Source organism: Hylobates moloch, unplaced genomic scaffold (genome assembly GCF_009828535.3).
Source record: "Hylobates moloch isolate HMO894 unplaced genomic scaffold, HMol_V3 SCAFFOLD_9, whole genome shotgun sequence".
Taxonomy (NCBI): domain Eukaryota; kingdom Metazoa; phylum Chordata; class Mammalia; order Primates; family Hylobatidae; genus Hylobates; species Hylobates moloch.
This window is the reverse complement of record NW_026652284.1, coordinates 123942709-123957816: the sequence shown is the minus strand read 5'-3', so window position 1 is coordinate 123957816 and position 15108 is coordinate 123942709. Positions and strand designations below refer to the sequence as shown.

The 15108-nt window shown below is 64.8% G+C and overlaps 1 protein-coding gene across 1 annotated transcript; it reads left to right on the top strand.

Annotated features, from left to right (window-relative positions):
* Positions 1-269: 269 nt before the first annotated feature.
* Positions 270-15108, top strand: FAM83H (family with sequence similarity 83 member H). Its single transcript, XM_032760679.2, has 5 exons — positions 270-1380; positions 8435-8896; positions 9727-9891; positions 9959-10083; positions 10326-15108. Exons 1-5 carry the CDS (start codon positions 793-795, stop codon positions 13159-13161), a joined length of 4176 nt encoding a protein of 1391 aa, XP_032616570.1. The 5' UTR covers positions 270-792; the 3' UTR covers positions 13162-15108.

Genomic DNA, 15108 nt, shown 5'->3' with positions numbered 1-15108 from the left:
GTCTCTCCCGCCAGCCACAGCGCAGTGGCCCGAACCCTGCCCTAGCTCCCACTGTGTCCCTGGGTCCTTTGTCTCCACTAAACACCACGGGCAAGCCCAAACCCCAGCGGGGCTCCTATGAGCATGGTAGCTGCCCTGGAGCCCTCCAGAGTGCGTGGGCTGGGGGTTCCCATGGCCAGCTGGGCTCAGATTGTCTGTGGCCAGGCAGGGTCTGGGCCCTGAGGGTCAGTGCGGCCAGGATGCAGCTCCTGGCCCTGTGGCCTGCAGTTTGAGTTTCCCTCGACCAGCTATGGGACCGGGGGAGCTGGGGTGGGGCGGGGGCGGGGGCGGGGGGCATTGGTGCCGCCCAGGACAGGACGAGGCACGCCCGTTGCTGCGCACAGCCGGCGCTCTGGCTGCTGCGCTGCCTCCTCCAGCTTCTCAGCCTCCCTCCCAGTCTCACCAGCAGGGCCCGTGGCCTGTAAAGCCCCGTGCCGCCGTGTCAGCGCGTTAGTCAGCCTCTCAGCCCAGGCGAGCCACCTCGCTGCGGAGTCCCTATAAACTCCCTGGTGTGGCCCGGCCCCACCGAGTGGGGTCAGTGAGGCCCATAGGCAGAGCCAGAGTCCTGAGCTGCGGTGCCGCGGGCTCCAGCCAAGGGGCAGGACCTGGGACAGGGGGCCGAGCCTGGCGTGGGAGCACACAGCCACTGTGGCCTCCAGGGACGCCCTCTGAGCTGGCCTGAGGCCGGCCGGTCCATGAGCCAGGGCCCCTGGGGAGCAGACACCTGGTGACGGAGGCGCTGGATCCAGGGCCATGTCTGGGAAACGAAGTCGAGTTCGCAAACCCCGGGCCAGGAGGGCAGGCAGGGCCCAGCCGGCAGCTGGGCAGCAGGGCCCCGAGGTCGAGCCCCCGCCCCCCACCCCAGGGGGCCCTCAGGGCGAAGCGGGGGTGGCCCCTACAGGGCACGTGACCAGCATCGAGCCAGCACCTCAGGAACACCCCAGGGTGGCCAGGCCAGAGCAGCCACAGGCAGCCTCGAGGCCGGTGCCGGCTGCTGCTCCGGGGTCTGAGCTGGTGCTGGTCCTTGCTGGGCACATGGAAGGCTGTGGAGCAGGGGACCCCATGCCGGCCCTGGGCCCCGAACTGCTGAGGCTCCATGAGGTCCAGCTGTGCCTGGCCCAGGAGCAGCTGCTGCTGGAGGACCGGTGGCGGCAGGTCCAGCTGCAGATGCAGCTGTGGCGGGAGGAGCAGCTGTGGCTGCAGCAGCTACAGGAAGAGCAGCTGTGGCTACAGCAGCTGCAGGAGGAGCAGGCCTGGGTACACGTGGAGGGGCTGCAGCTGGCCGTGGCCCTGGAGCAGCTCCGAAGTGAGGGCCTCGAAGCACTGCAGACCCAAGGCCAGGTAAGGCCTGGAGGAGTGGCGGGAGGGGTCCCGGACTGTTGTGTTGGGTGGTGGCCGCTCCAGCAACCTAGGGATGCCTGTGGAGGCCCAGGAAGCTAGGCTGCAGGGCATCTGTGGGCCCTTCTTCACATCTGCCAAGTGAAGTTGGTACCCGCCACACAGGGCAGTGCAAGACCAAGGGACAGCAAGCCTGCCCAGGCTGGCCCAATGCTTGGTGGAAATGGGCACTGAGGGCAGATACTTGTTCAGGGACGGAGGTGTCCCTGCAGCAGACCCAGGCATGCTGGGCCAGAGCTGTCCAGGGCAGTGTATGGGCTGCGGTGCAGGGCAAAGGCCTGGGTGTGCGGTCAGTAGGTAGCAGAACTGAAAAGCACAGCTCCCACCCCCGCAACCCAGTTTCCTGGCTGCCTTGCTGGTCCGCCTGCCCTGCCCCCTGTTTATTGGAGTGCAGTGTACTCAGGGCTAGAGATTGCGGAAGCAGCACGCGGCGCCTGTGCCCATTATCCTCATTCCGGGAGGGCTGCTGGCCTCAGACGCAGCTGGGGCTATTTTGGGGAACTAGGATCTAACCCCAGCCTGGCGTGGAGGAGCGGCCACCGTCATCCCACCTGCTCCTGTGAATCTGGGAGCTCTCTGGCATCCAGGGGTGTTAGGCCAGGCCAACTCTAAGCAGAGGGGCAGTCTGGGGAGCAGGACGGGGTGCTCTCTTAGCAATCACAGACCCCGGTGCAGGCCTGGGTGCTGAAGGACCCCAGATTTGCAGCCTGGAATGTGTTCACAGCCAGCACAGAGAATAAATGGGAGTTGGGGCAAGGGAGTGACAACAGTGAAGGCGGGGTCGGGGTTGGGGAGGGTACTGGGGGAAGTCTGCTTCCTGACCCACAGGAAAACCCAGCCCAGGTGAGTTGTCACCATCCAACTTGGAAGTGACTATGGAGAAGGTGACTGGGAGCAAAGCCACAGGCAGAGGGCAGCACAGGACGGCCCAGATGCAGCAGAGAGTCAGAGGAGAACACATGCTTAGACTGAGAATCCCCAGCTCGGACTCAAACCCTCCTGTTTCAAAACCCATTTTTGGCCACCTAGGCTCCTCCCACTGGCTCCTGCCCCCTTCCCACCTCCATGTGTTCCAAAGCTGGGCTTATCTGAGTGCTACCCCTAGGCCCCCACCCCATCCCCAGGGGTATAAGATTCAGGCTTGGCCGGGCATGGTGGCTCAAGCCTGTAATCCCAGCACTTTGAGAGGCCGAGGCGGGCGGATCACCTGAGGTCAGGAATTCGAGACCAGCCTGGCCAACATGGCGAAACCCTGTCTCTACTAAAACAAAAATACAAAAATTAGCAGGGCGTGGTGGCGCACGTCCATAATCCCAGCTACTTGGGAGGCTGAAGCACAAGACTTGAACCCAGGAGGCAGAGGTTGCAGTGAGTAGGGATCGCGCCATTGCACTCAACTGGATGACAAGAGCGAGACTCCGTCTCAAAAAAAAAAAAAAAAAAATAGATTCAGGCTCAAGGTCTGAGATGAATGAATGGGCTCTGAACCCTCAGTCAATCACACCTAATCCCAACTCAGAGGTCCCCTGAAAGCCACTCTTGGAAGAAGGGCTCTCCTCAGAGGGGTGTCTCTTGGTGGCTACACAGAAGGTCTCACAGGTCAGCGTCTGGGTGACAGTGCCCTGGAGGTCAGAGGGTGCACTCACCAGCAGCGGCTCTCATCTTGGGCCCAGGGTGGAGCGTCTGCCACTTCCCAGCTGCAGCTTTGGGTCCCCCCTTCTTACTGTGCATTCTCCTGGGGGGTGAGTATGCAGGGAGAGGGTGCTCAGAGTGGCAGAGGGCAGGGGCAGCTGCAGTGGGGAACAGGGCACACCACGGGGGCCTGAGTGGATGACAGCAGGAACGTGGGCTCCCCTGAGGCTTCCCAGCTGGTGTCCTGTCTGCCTGCCCGCCCCGGGTGTGTGCCCAGAAGCTTGAGCCGGGATGCCTGGCAAGAGCACTTGGCCACATCCCCACATCCCATTCCCCCGGCTGTGGCTTGCCTGCCCCTCCGCCCCAGGCTCAGCCCATCCTGCCGGGAGCAGGATCTGGAGTCCAGCACTCTTCTCACTGCCCCAAGCTGCTGGGTTGCCAGTGGGCCGGTCTTTGTTCTCACCGTAAGCATGAGCACGGCCCTCTCTGCTGAACCTCCATGCCTCTCCACTGCCCTGGGAACCCAGCCCACCCCTGGGCCTGCTCCCCAGCCCACCCAAGACACTCACCCCTTCACACCCTCAGACCCTATGTGGTCCCGGCCCTGGCAGATGGTGTTGTCAGGCCCTGGAGCAATACCCCTCTCCCTAGTCCACACAGCTGACCCCCAAGTTCATTTCCCTGGGGGGCTCCTCCTGCCTGCCCCAGCCTGTCAGGGTCCTCCCCGGTGCCCCATGCCCCTCACCCGCTGCAGCACAGTTGCCTGAGCAGTGGTCTGACCCCCCACCCATGTTTCCAGCATGCTGGTACCAGTGGGGTGTCACTGAGTGTTTGGGAAAAGAACAAATGAAACTGGGAGTGACCCTGGAAACAGAAAATAGGATCACATGGCAAGAGGGACAAAGAGAAAGGTGACTGATGACCGTCAGAAAGGGTTGAGGCAGGGCCAGTCCTTGGGGTGGGAGTGGCAGGGCGAGGGGTGGTGGTTTGGACAGATGGATCCGGTGCAGGGCAGGGCCTAAGAGGGGGAGGGGCCCTAAGTGAGGGCCTGAGGGGGACCTGGGGAACTGGAGCACCCAGGGGCAGCTTGGGGTGGTGTGTGGGAGTTGCTGTGTACATGGGGGCGTCTGGTATGTGAGGCTTGGTGTGCACATTGGGTCCCTTGTCCGTTGGGGCTTGGTTTTTGCAGAGTCCCTGTGTGTACACAGGGTTCCGTATGTGTGACGGAGGTCCCCTGTGCTCTCAGAGTCAGTGCGAACATGGCATCCCCTGTTTGTGTGTGGGGTTGGTGTCTGAGGAATCTCATAGGCAGGTGGGGTTCCCAAGGTGTGCGGATGTCAGCGTGTTCGTGGGTGACTGGCATGGGCAGGACTCGGTGTGCTTGTGGCTTCTGTCTTCCTGAGGAGTCTCCTGTGCTTGGAGGTTGGTGTACGTGAGGGACAGGTCATTCGGGGTCCGCATATGCATGGGGGGTCACTGCGGCAGAGTCCCCTACAAGTGTGGGCATCGGTGTGAGGGGATGAGGGAGAAAGATGGGGGACCCCAGGTACTTGTGGGCATCAGTGTGTGTGGTGGGGGTTGGGGTCTGGGGGGTCCTCTGTGTGGACGGGGTCCCCTCTACGTGTGGGGCGCTGGTGCGGTGGGAGACCGGTGTGTGGTGAGGGGATCCCCTGTGCTCTCGGGGCTCCCAGACCCGACCCCGCCCGGGGCTCGACGCCGCCCCACCGTCCTCACCTGTCGCACCTGCCTCCCCCAACTCGGCGAGGAGGCCAGAGCTCCGCCCCTGGCGTCGGGCTGGCTCGTTTCCTAGCGACCGAGCCGGAACTTCCGAGTCACCCCGACTTCCGGGGCGAGAGTCAGGGGTCAGGCTAGGAACTTTGAGCCTTGGGTCAACAGTTGGGTTCCCGGGGGTCGGGGTCTTTGAAGTGGGGGCCTCACGGTCTCCGGCGGCGCTGGGCCGGGGTCTCCGGGCGCGCGGCCGCAGGGCACGGGCGGGTCGGGGCGCGGGCCGGGGGCGCGGGCTGGGGCTGGCAGTGGGGCCGCGGCGGGCGCGGGGCGCAGGAATGCGGGCGCGCCGCGGGTGGGGCTGCCCCGCCCCCAGGTGCTGCCCGGGCAGGCAGGAGGCAGGAGCGACGGGCGGGGCGGGGGCGGGCGCGTGAATCAGGCCGGGCGGGCCGCGGCAGGGAGTGGCTGCCGGACCGACCGGACCGCGAGGCCGCTGGGCGGCGGTCGGCTCCTGCTGCCCCTGTGCCGAGACCCCGCGCACCTGGCCAGGTAGGGCCCCCCTTCCCCGGCCCGAGTGGGGCGGGGCGAGGCGGGGGGCGAGTGCCCCTTGGCGCTGTCCCACCTGGGCTACCCTTGCGCCCACACCTGGGCCGGGGCCGCGCGATCCAGAGAGGGGCGGTGGGAGTGGAGCGCGGCCGCGTACCCGGGGCCGGGGCGGCGCGGCTGCTCGGACAGGGGGCGCCGCTGTGCCGATATGGACGCGAGCGCCCCCGCACGACGCCGGCCCGAGAAGAGCCGAGTGGGAAGGGGCCCGGGATCCGGGTGGAGCCTGCCCGGACGTCCCGACTCGCTCCCGCCCTCGCGGCCTAGCTGGAGTCTGGGTGCTGGGCACGGCCTGGACCCTTCCCTGGGGAGGCCCGCCCGGGCCGCCGTGGACTGGGGTGGCCAGGGTGCGGCCTGGATCCCCGCGTGGCGAGCAGGGCGAGTGATGGGAGTGCTGCCCCTCGCGCCCACGTTCCTGGGCTGGGGTGGGCGGATAGCGCACCCAGCCGCCGCAGCCGCGAGCTGGTAGGGTGCACTGACCCCGTTGGGGGCTGGGGTGCCCACCCCGCAAGTTATCACTGAGCGACTTCCGGTCTGTGAACCCTGTCCACCGCACCCCACCTTTCCGCCGCCTAGAGCCTCCGCGCCCTCCTGTGCGCATCGGAACTTGGCACAGGTTCACCCCACTTTGTGTAGGAACTCCGGATCCTTCCATGGGGTCCTCCTTCCAGATACTCAGGAACCCCACTTCCTGCCAGGGTGGAGAGGATGGGGTCCTTGAAGGCCAGCTGAGGGCCCTGACTTCCGAGTCAGAGGTCAGGGGTCAGCAGCAGAAGAGTGGATTCGTGCTGAGTCATTGGCCAGGGGTGGGTTCCGCGCCCTCCCTCCCTTGGGCAGGCGTTTGGTAGGCAAATGTGTGGGCATGCAGGCCACTGGGGTGCTCCATCTTGGGCTCGGGAGTGGCTGCGGCCCTGTCCATAGCTCAGGAGACACGTACCCATGAAAGGAGACGATGTGAGGAAGGAAGCCATTGGAGGTCTGGGCATCACCCTGTGAGGACGAGGGGTGTCTGCTGGGAGGGCTCCTGGCCACGGGGGCTTCCACAGTCTGGATGCTCCCTGCCCCCATTACACACAGCCTGAAGCCTGGACACTGTGAAATCCAAAGGGACAGTGGGGGTCCTTTCTAGAGTGTCCCCCCAGCGTTGAGAAGTGCCCTCAAACAAGATCAGCAGGGTTGTTCCCCCTGCCCTGTATGGTCAGACACCGCCCCTACAGCCAGGCTGGCAATGGTGAGTGGGCGCCCCGGCCCAGCCAGACAGGCCTACACCTCACCCCCATGTGGTAGGCCTCGATCTGCCCCTGGCACAACCAGAACAGTGTGCCCTCACCAGCCCCATATGTCAACCATGAGGACAGTGCCCCAACAAAGAAATGTTGGGACAGCTTCTCCCAAGCCGGTTGGCATCTAGGGCTGTTGAGTGGCACCAGGTATTTCCCACGTCCCAACTCCATGTCACCCCCAGGGGCATCAGGCAGGACAGCTGCCTCCTGACCCCAACATTCTCAGCCAAGTGGTTCCGGCTAGCACCCATGCAGTCCAGCTGGCCGGCATCCATCCTGTCAGCGCCCAAGGGCACGCTCCTCTGGGCACCTTCCTAGCCAGGGCCAACATTCAGGAACCAGTGTGCTAGGCAGGGACAGGTGTCCCGCCTCCCTCCCCAACCCGAGGAGCTGTGGGATGGGCTGAGCGGTCCCTAGGGCTCTCCTTCCAGGGAGAGGCACCCAGGTAGCTCAGTGACCCTGTGTGCATGGGCCCTGGGTGCTTCCCATCAGACACCTTACTGGAGAGGCCAGGCCCCCTGCAGGGACCCTTCAGAGAACAGAGTGGGCTGTGGGGCAGCCAAGCATGGATGGTGGTGGGGAGCTCAGGACCTGGAAAGGTCCCTGCTGCCCTGGACGGGGGCTGGTGGAGACAGGACTCTGAGCAAGTGGAGAGCCAAAATCTGGGCGATGTGGAGTGCAGGCCTTGCAGGGCCCTGTGGGCGCCAAGGGGCTGTGGCCCAGGGAGGTTTTATCTGAGAGGGACAGTGACAAGAAAGAGGTCAAGGGTGGACCAAGGGAAGGAGGGGGGCTGGTAGACAGGGACAGGGTCTAGGGGTCAGTGTTCCAGGGCTGGGCGGTTATAGAATGGGCTGTGGGAACCCAACTGTGAAACCCTGAGGATGGTGAGGAGGTGTGGCCCGGGACTATGTGTGGGACTTAAGGTTGCCATTCAGGAGGAGGTTGGTCACAGCCCTGTTTGCTGCGCTCACCTTGGGCTAGGCGTGGTGTCATGGGGACCCTCAGCTATGTTGTGCAGTAGAGGTAGGCCAGAGAGGTACGGTTACCTACCCACGGTCTCCCAGGCAGTCAGAGACACGTGGGCAGCATGGGCGGCAGCGGCTTGTCCAGTAGGCACAGTGCCAGGGGTCCGTGAATGTCTTAAAATAAGAAAAAAGTGAATATTATAACGATGAATGCGGCCTGGATTATGTTTGTCTTTAAGCCAACAGTCATAAAATATTTTGGGGGCGGCATTGGTTTTATTTTTAGTTTTTGTAGCGATGCGGTCTCACTCTGTCACCCAGGCAGGAGTGCAGTGTCACGATCATAACTCACAGCAGCCTCCAATTCCTGCGCTCAAACAATCCTTCTGTCTCAGCTTCCCAAGTGGTTGGGACTACATGCGCACGCCACCATGCCTGCCTAATGTTTAAAATTTTTTGTAGAGATAGGGTCTTGCTGTGTTGCCCAGGCTGGTTTCAAACTCATGGCTTCAAGCAGTCCTCCTGCCTCAGCTTCCCAGAGAAAGGAGAGACAGGGCTGGGATACCTGTGCCCCAGCCCTCTGCCAGTGTCCCCTCAGCTAGGGGCATTCTAGGGTCTGGGTTGCCCTCTGTGAGCCTGGCTCGGCTGGTGCCCTGGAAGGCCTCCTGGGCATGGGCTAAACTCCAGCCTACCCAAGTCACTGACGGCCCTTTCCAGTGTGTCCATGCTCGAGGGTAGGAGTGGTCCCAGTGCCCCCACCCCTAGTCATGTGTCTCCCTGCCCCTCCAGGCCCCTGGCCCCAACATGGCCCGTCGCTCTCAGAGCTCTTCGCAGGGGGACAACCCGCTGGCACCTGGGTACCTGCCGCCTCACTACAAAGAGTACTACCGCCTGGCGGTGGATGCACTGGCCGAGGGTGGCTCGGAGGCCTACAGCCGCTTCCTGGCTACCGAGGGGGCACCGGACTTCCTGTGCCCTGAAGAGCTGGAACATGTGAGCCGACACCTTCGGCCTCCACAGTATGTCACCCGAGAGCCACCGGAAGGCAGCCTTCTCGACGTGGACATGGATGGCTCCTCGGGTACATACTGGCCGGTGAACTCAGACCAGGCCGTGCCTGAGCTTGATCTGGGCTGGCCTCTGACCTTCGGCTTCCAGGGCACTGAGGTGACCACCTTGGTGCAGCCACCGCCCCCCGACAGCCCCAGCATCAAGGATGAGGCCCGCAGGATGATCCGTTCCGCCCAGCAGGTGCACCATCTTGGGCTTGAGGGTAGTAGGGGAGGGGCCTGGGCTAGAGGCACGAGGGTGGAGGAGACGCATGAGCATGATCAGCTTGTGGGGTGAGCCCTGAGCTCCAGCTGGAGTGGGGGTCCCTGGCAAAGATCTTCAGGGCTGCCAGGTCTCGGTCATCAGGGGCTGCAGGCTCTGCACAGGTCTGCTTGCCCGTGGTCATGGCCAGTGCCCAGAAACTCGGGGGCTCTGGGATGGGTGGGCACCCCACCATTGTTCAGATAATTACCTCTCATCCTGCCCGGAGGCCCTTGGCCAGCTGAGGGCTTCTAACCCTCACCAAACAGCTAGCAGACGGCGGAGGGTGCTGTTAAACCATAGCGACTGAGGCATCAGGTCCAGACACTAAAGGCCCGTGACTTTCTCCCCTGCCCAGGGCAGCAACCCCGTCCCAGGGCAGAACTGGAGCCTGGGACTCAGCCCTGACAGCTGCCCTGGAGTGGGGGCAGCTCAGCCGTCTGTAGGGTGGAGGGGATTTTGAGGGGCCCTTGCCGTGCCCCCAGCGGGGCCCCGTGCCCCAACCTGGCCCACCCTCGTCCAGGGTTCTCTGCCCTGCACCTGCCTCGGTTCCCCCCTTATGGCCAGTTCCACACCTCTTCTGTTTGGTCCCCTCTTCCTGCCCATCTTCCCACCCATCTTCCCAGACATGGCCCCACTCCCTGGGATGGACTAGCTTGTTTCACAGTGGTTGTGGGTGATCCAGACGCCTCCCGGGTGTGGAGGGGAGGCTGGACAATGGTGTGGGGACAGCAGGGGCCTCTCCTCTCCGTCCTAACCCGCCCCTGCAGGTGGTGGCTGTGGTGATGGACATGTTCACTGATGTGGACCTGCTCAGCGAAGTGCTGGAAGCCGCAGCCCGTCGGGTCCCAGTCTACATCCTGCTGGATGAGATGAACGCGCAGCACTTCCTGGACATGGCTGACAAGTGCCGTGTCAACCTGCACCACGTGGATGTGAGTTCCCGGGAGTGGGATATTGGGGAGGACCCGTGGGAGAGATCTGACTCCCCTCCCTCCCCAGTTCCTGCGCGTACGGACTGTGGCGGGCCCCACCTACTACTGCCGCACTGGGAAGTCCTTCAAGGGCCATGTCAAGGAGAAGTTCCTGCTGGTGGACTGTGCCGTGGTGATGAGTGGGAGCTACAGGTGCGCCCGCGGGGTTCCCTCACCCCCTTCTCTGGGGCCTCCTCCTGTAGCCCCAGCACCCCCTTTCCACACCAGGGCCCTCCTCGCCAGGAGCCCTTGTCCTGTAGACCCCTGCACAGCCTAGCCGGGCCCAGGTCCTTGCAGACCTCACAACCCTGCGTCCTCCCCGCCCCACCCGCTGCCCACGGGGCTGCAGTGCCCTCGCTCCAGCTCGGTTTGACTCTGGCCCTGACCCCCCACAGCTTCATGTGGTCCTTTGAGAAGATCCACCGCAGCCTGGCGCACGTGTTCCAAGGAGAGCTGGTCTCCAGCTTCGACGAGGAGTTCCGCATCCTCTTCGCGCAGTCCGAGCCGCTTGTGCCCTCGGCCGCGGCCCTGGCCCGCATGGACGCCTATGCCCTGGCTCCGTATGCCGGGGCCGGGCCCCTCGTGGGCGTCCCTGGGGTCGGGGCGCCAACCCCCTTCTCCTTCCCTAAACGAGCGCACCTGCTGTTCCCGCCACCCCGGGAAGAGGGCCTGGGCTTCCCCTCCTTCCTCGACCCGGACCGCCACTTCCTGTCGGCCTTCCGCCGGGAGGAGCCGCCGCGGATGCCGGGGGGCGCGCTGGAACCGCACGCGGGGCTGCGGCCGCTCTCGCGGCGCCTGGAGGCCGAGGCCGGGCCGGCTGGGGAGCTCGCGGGCGCGCGGGGCTTCTTCCAGGCGCGGCACCTAGAGATGGACGCCTTCAAGCGGCACAGCTTCGCGACCGAGGGCGCGGGCGCCGTGGAGAACTTCGCGGCCGCTCGGCAGGTGTCGCGGCAGACGTTCCTCAGCCACGGCGACGACTTCCGCTTCCAGACCAGCCACTTCCACCGCGACCAGCTCTACCAGCAGCAGTACCAGTGGGACCCGCAGCTCGCGCCCGCGCGCCCGCAGGGCCTGTTCGAGAAGCTTCGCGGGGGCCGCGCGGGTTTCGCGGACCCGGATGACTTCACCCTGGGAGCCGGGCCGCGCTTCCCGGAGCTCGGACCCGACGGGCACCAGCGGCTGGACTACGTGGCGTCCAGCGCGTCCCGCGAGGTACGCCACGGCTCGGACCCCGCCTTCGGGCCCGGACCCCGCGGCCTGGAGCCCAGCGGAGCCCCGCGCCCCAACCTGACCCAGCGCTTCCCGTGCCAGGCCGCGGCGAGGCCCGGCCCAGACCCCGCTCCCGAGGCGGAGCCGGAGCGCAGGGGCGGGCCCGAGGGGCGGGCCGGGCTGCGGCGCTGGCGCTTGGCCTCCTACTTGAGCGGCCGCCACGGCGAGGATGGGGGCGACGACGGCCTGCCGGCGCCCATGGAAGCGGAGGCTTACGAAGACGACGTGCTGGCTCCCGGGGGCCGGGCACCTGCCGGCGACCTGCTCCCCTCGGCCTTCCGCGTCCCTGCAGCCTTCCCCACCAAGGTCCCGGTGCCAGGCTCAGGCAGCGGCGGCAACGGCCCAGAGCGCGAGGGCCCGGAGGAGCCTGGCCTGGCCAAGCAGGACTCATTCCGCTCGCGCCTGAACCCCCTGGTCCAGCGCAGCTCCAGGCTGCGCTCCTCGCTCATCTTCAGCACGTCACAGGCCGAGGGCGCGGCCGGGGCTGCGGCGGCCACTGAGAAGGTACAGCTGCTGCACAAGGAGCAGACGGTCAGCGAGACGCTGGGGCCCGGCGGAGAGGCCGTACGCTCCGCGGCTTCCACCAAGGTGGCGGAGCTGCTGGAGAAGTACAAGGGCCCAGCCCGTGATCCCGGCGGCGGCGCGGGCGCCATCACCGTTGCCAGCCACAGCAAGGCCGTCGTGTCCCAGGCGTGGCGGGAAGAGGTGGCGGCCCCAGGTGGCGTGGGGGGCGAGCGCCGCAGCCTCGAGAGCTGCCTGCTGGACCTGCGCGACTCCTTTGCGCAGCAGCTGCACCAGGAGGCGGAGCGGCAGCCGGGAGCCGCGTCACTCACCGCGGCGCAGCTGCTCGACACGCTGGGCCGGAGCGGCTCTGACCACCTGCCCTCCCGCTTCCTCTCTGTCCAGGGCCATTCAACCTCCCCGCAAGGGCTGGACAGTCCTCTGCCGCTGGAAGGGCCCGGGGCGCACCAGGTGCTCCATAATGAGCCAAAAGGGAGCCCCACCTTGGCTTACCCTGAGCGGAAGGGGAGCCCCACGCCTGGGTTTTCCACTCGAAGAGGAAGTCCAACTACAGGATTTATCGAGCAGAAGGGGAGCCCCACCTCAGCCTACCCCGAGCGCAGGGGCAGTCCGGTGCCCCCCGTGCCGGAGCGCAGGGGCAGTCCGGTGCCCCCTGTGCCAGAGCGCAAGAGCAGTCCGGTGCCCCCCGTGCCGGAGCGCAGGGGCAGCCTCACCCTTACCTTCTCCGGGGAGTCCCCGAAGGCCGGGCCCGCGGAAGAGGGGCCGAGCGGCCCCATGGAAGTCCTGCGCAAAGGCTCCCTGCGTCTTAGGCAGCTGCTGAGCCCCAAGGGCGAGCGGCGCATGGAGGATGAGGGTGGCTTCCCAGTGCCGCAGGAGAACGGCCAACCCGAGAGCCCGCGGCGGCTGTCACTGAGCCGGGGTGACAGCACGGAGGCTGCCACAGAAGAGCGGAGTCAGCGGGCGCGCCTGTCCTCAGCCACGGCCAACGCCTTGTACAGCAGCAACCTTCGGGATGACACGAAGGCCATTCTGGAGCAGATCAGCGCCCACGGCCAGAAGCACCGCGCGGTCCCTGCCCCGAGCCCCGGTCCGACCCACAGCAGCCCCGAGCTAGGCCGTCCACCGGCTGCTGGCGTCCTGGCCCCAGATATGTCCGACAAGGACAAGTGTTCAGCCATCTTCCGCTCGGACAGCCTGGGGACCCAGGGCCGGCTGAGCCGCACGCTGCCAGCCAGCGCGGAGGAGCGCGATCGGCTGCTGCGCCGCATGGAGAGCATGCGCAAGGAGAAGCGCGTGTACAGCCGCTTCGAGGTCTTCTGCAAGAAAGAGGAGGCCAGCGGCCCTGGGGCAGGGGAAGGCCCCGCGGAGGAGGGCACCAGGGACAGCAAGGTGGGCAAGTTCGTGCCCAAGATCCTGGGCACATTCAAAGGCAAGAAGTGAGTCTTCTGGCCTAGCAGCCCAGCCCAGCCCAGGCCAGGGTGTCCGCATCACTGCCCCGGTCACCCGGAACCCCCGCGGAACAGAGAGCCCTGCTCATGTGCTTGATCGGCGGCTGTCAGGCCACGGCCGCTTGGGGCTTGGCTGAGTGCGCCAGACCTCGGCTCCACTGGACGCTCACCTGGCAGCTGCCGTCTCTGCCCCCTGGCCTCCCCAACGCTGGGGCTGCAGCCCCTCACCAGCAGTGCCTTTCTCCCCTCAGCACCTTCATTTCTGCACCATCAGCCTTGCGTGGCGCAGCGTCTGGCTCCGCCATTTCTTTGTGCCTCAGTCCTCCCCCCCCCCATTTTTTTTTTTTGAGACCTAGGGTTGGAGTGCAGTTGAGCTGTCTGGGCTCACTGCAACCTCTGCCTCCCGGGTTCCAGCGATTCTCCTGCCTCAGCCTCCTGAGTAGCTGGGGTTACAGGTGTGTGCTACCACGCCCAGGTAGTTTTTGTATTTTTAGTAGAGACAGGGTTTCACTATGTTGGCCAGGCTGGTCTCCAACTCCTGGCCTCAAATGATCCGCCCGCTTCAGCCTCCCAAAGTGGGGGGATTACAGGCGTGAGCCGTGCACCCCACTAAGTCCACTGTCCTCTTACAAGGGTCTCGCCTCTGTGCCTCAACTCCCCATTCTCTGGGCCCTTTTCCTCCTCAGGGCTTCCTGTTCTCAGGGCCTCCCCGCTCCCTCCCTCTCTCAGGGTCTCCTCCCTCCCTCTCCCCTCCCCGCCCAGGGTCTCCCCCGTCCTCAGGGCTTCACTTACTTTCCTACTTGGATTCTCCGGCTCGCTGCCTCCCAGCATCTTTCTCGGAGGCCCGTCTCTTCTGTGGGGGAAGACTGGGCTGGCTACGGGCAGTTTGCAAGGGGTTGGGGGGTGAAGCTGGACCAGAAGATGCCCCTTGGAGTGGCAAGGAAGCCGGACAGGGCAGGCCTCTGGGAACGGGACGCAGGGAAGCCCGAAGGGGCACCTTGGCCAGGTCTGCCGTCTCCTCCAGCAAGGCTCTGGCCGGCATTGGGTGAGAGTGGGGAGGGGGCACTGGGCTTTGCAGCACAATAAAACATGGTCCAGACAACCTGTGGCCCCGGCCTCATGAGCACCCCCTGCACAGGCCCAGCCCAAGCCGGGCGCTAGAAGGGCTGGTTGTGGAGTGCTTATCCTTGACAGGTATGGGGCCAGGTGAGGGCAGGGGACAAGGTGCAGCTGAGGCCGAGCCCAGCTAGGTCCTGGGCACCCCTGCAGGTGGCAGTGGTCCTTGTCCTGGTATCCAGCAGACACCCCCCTCTCCCCACCAGCCCCGTTCTCAGGTCCTTTCCTCTTTAACACCAAGAATCTGTCCAGGGTTCCTGGCTTATCTTGTATCTCTTTTCACCCCTAGAGAGGAATTGCAGTTGACTCAGAATGACACGTTTTGGCACCACGTGTGTAGAAAGCCCCCACTGTTAGATGCTAGCCTCTTGAAATTCATGTTTCTGTATTCTCCTATTTCTTTTCAAAAACTAACTTTTTTTTTAGTGTAATAAATCCTAAGAGGGAACTGAGTTAAGAAACAAGGCAGCAGTTCTGACTCCAGAGACTGGGAAAGGAAGGGAAGTGACCCCACTTTCACTGCTGGACAGCCCACTGGTCACCAAAAACCACCGCCCAAGTAGGGACGACAGCAGGGACTTCTGGCCAGGTGGAAAAGGTGCCTGGAAGCGGGATGCGCCTGAGCATCTCTTGGCCATGATGTTCTTGTGGGCACGTTTGTCTTGGTGCTGCCTGGGGTGTCGCTGAGCGGACAGGCTCTCCAGCTGGAGCCCATGGAGAGGCCAGAGGCTGGCGGCCCTGCCTGGGCTTCGAAGCCTCCTGCCTGCACCCTCCACCTCTTCTAAACTATGATGTGGCACATTTCGGTATTAATAAAACACAA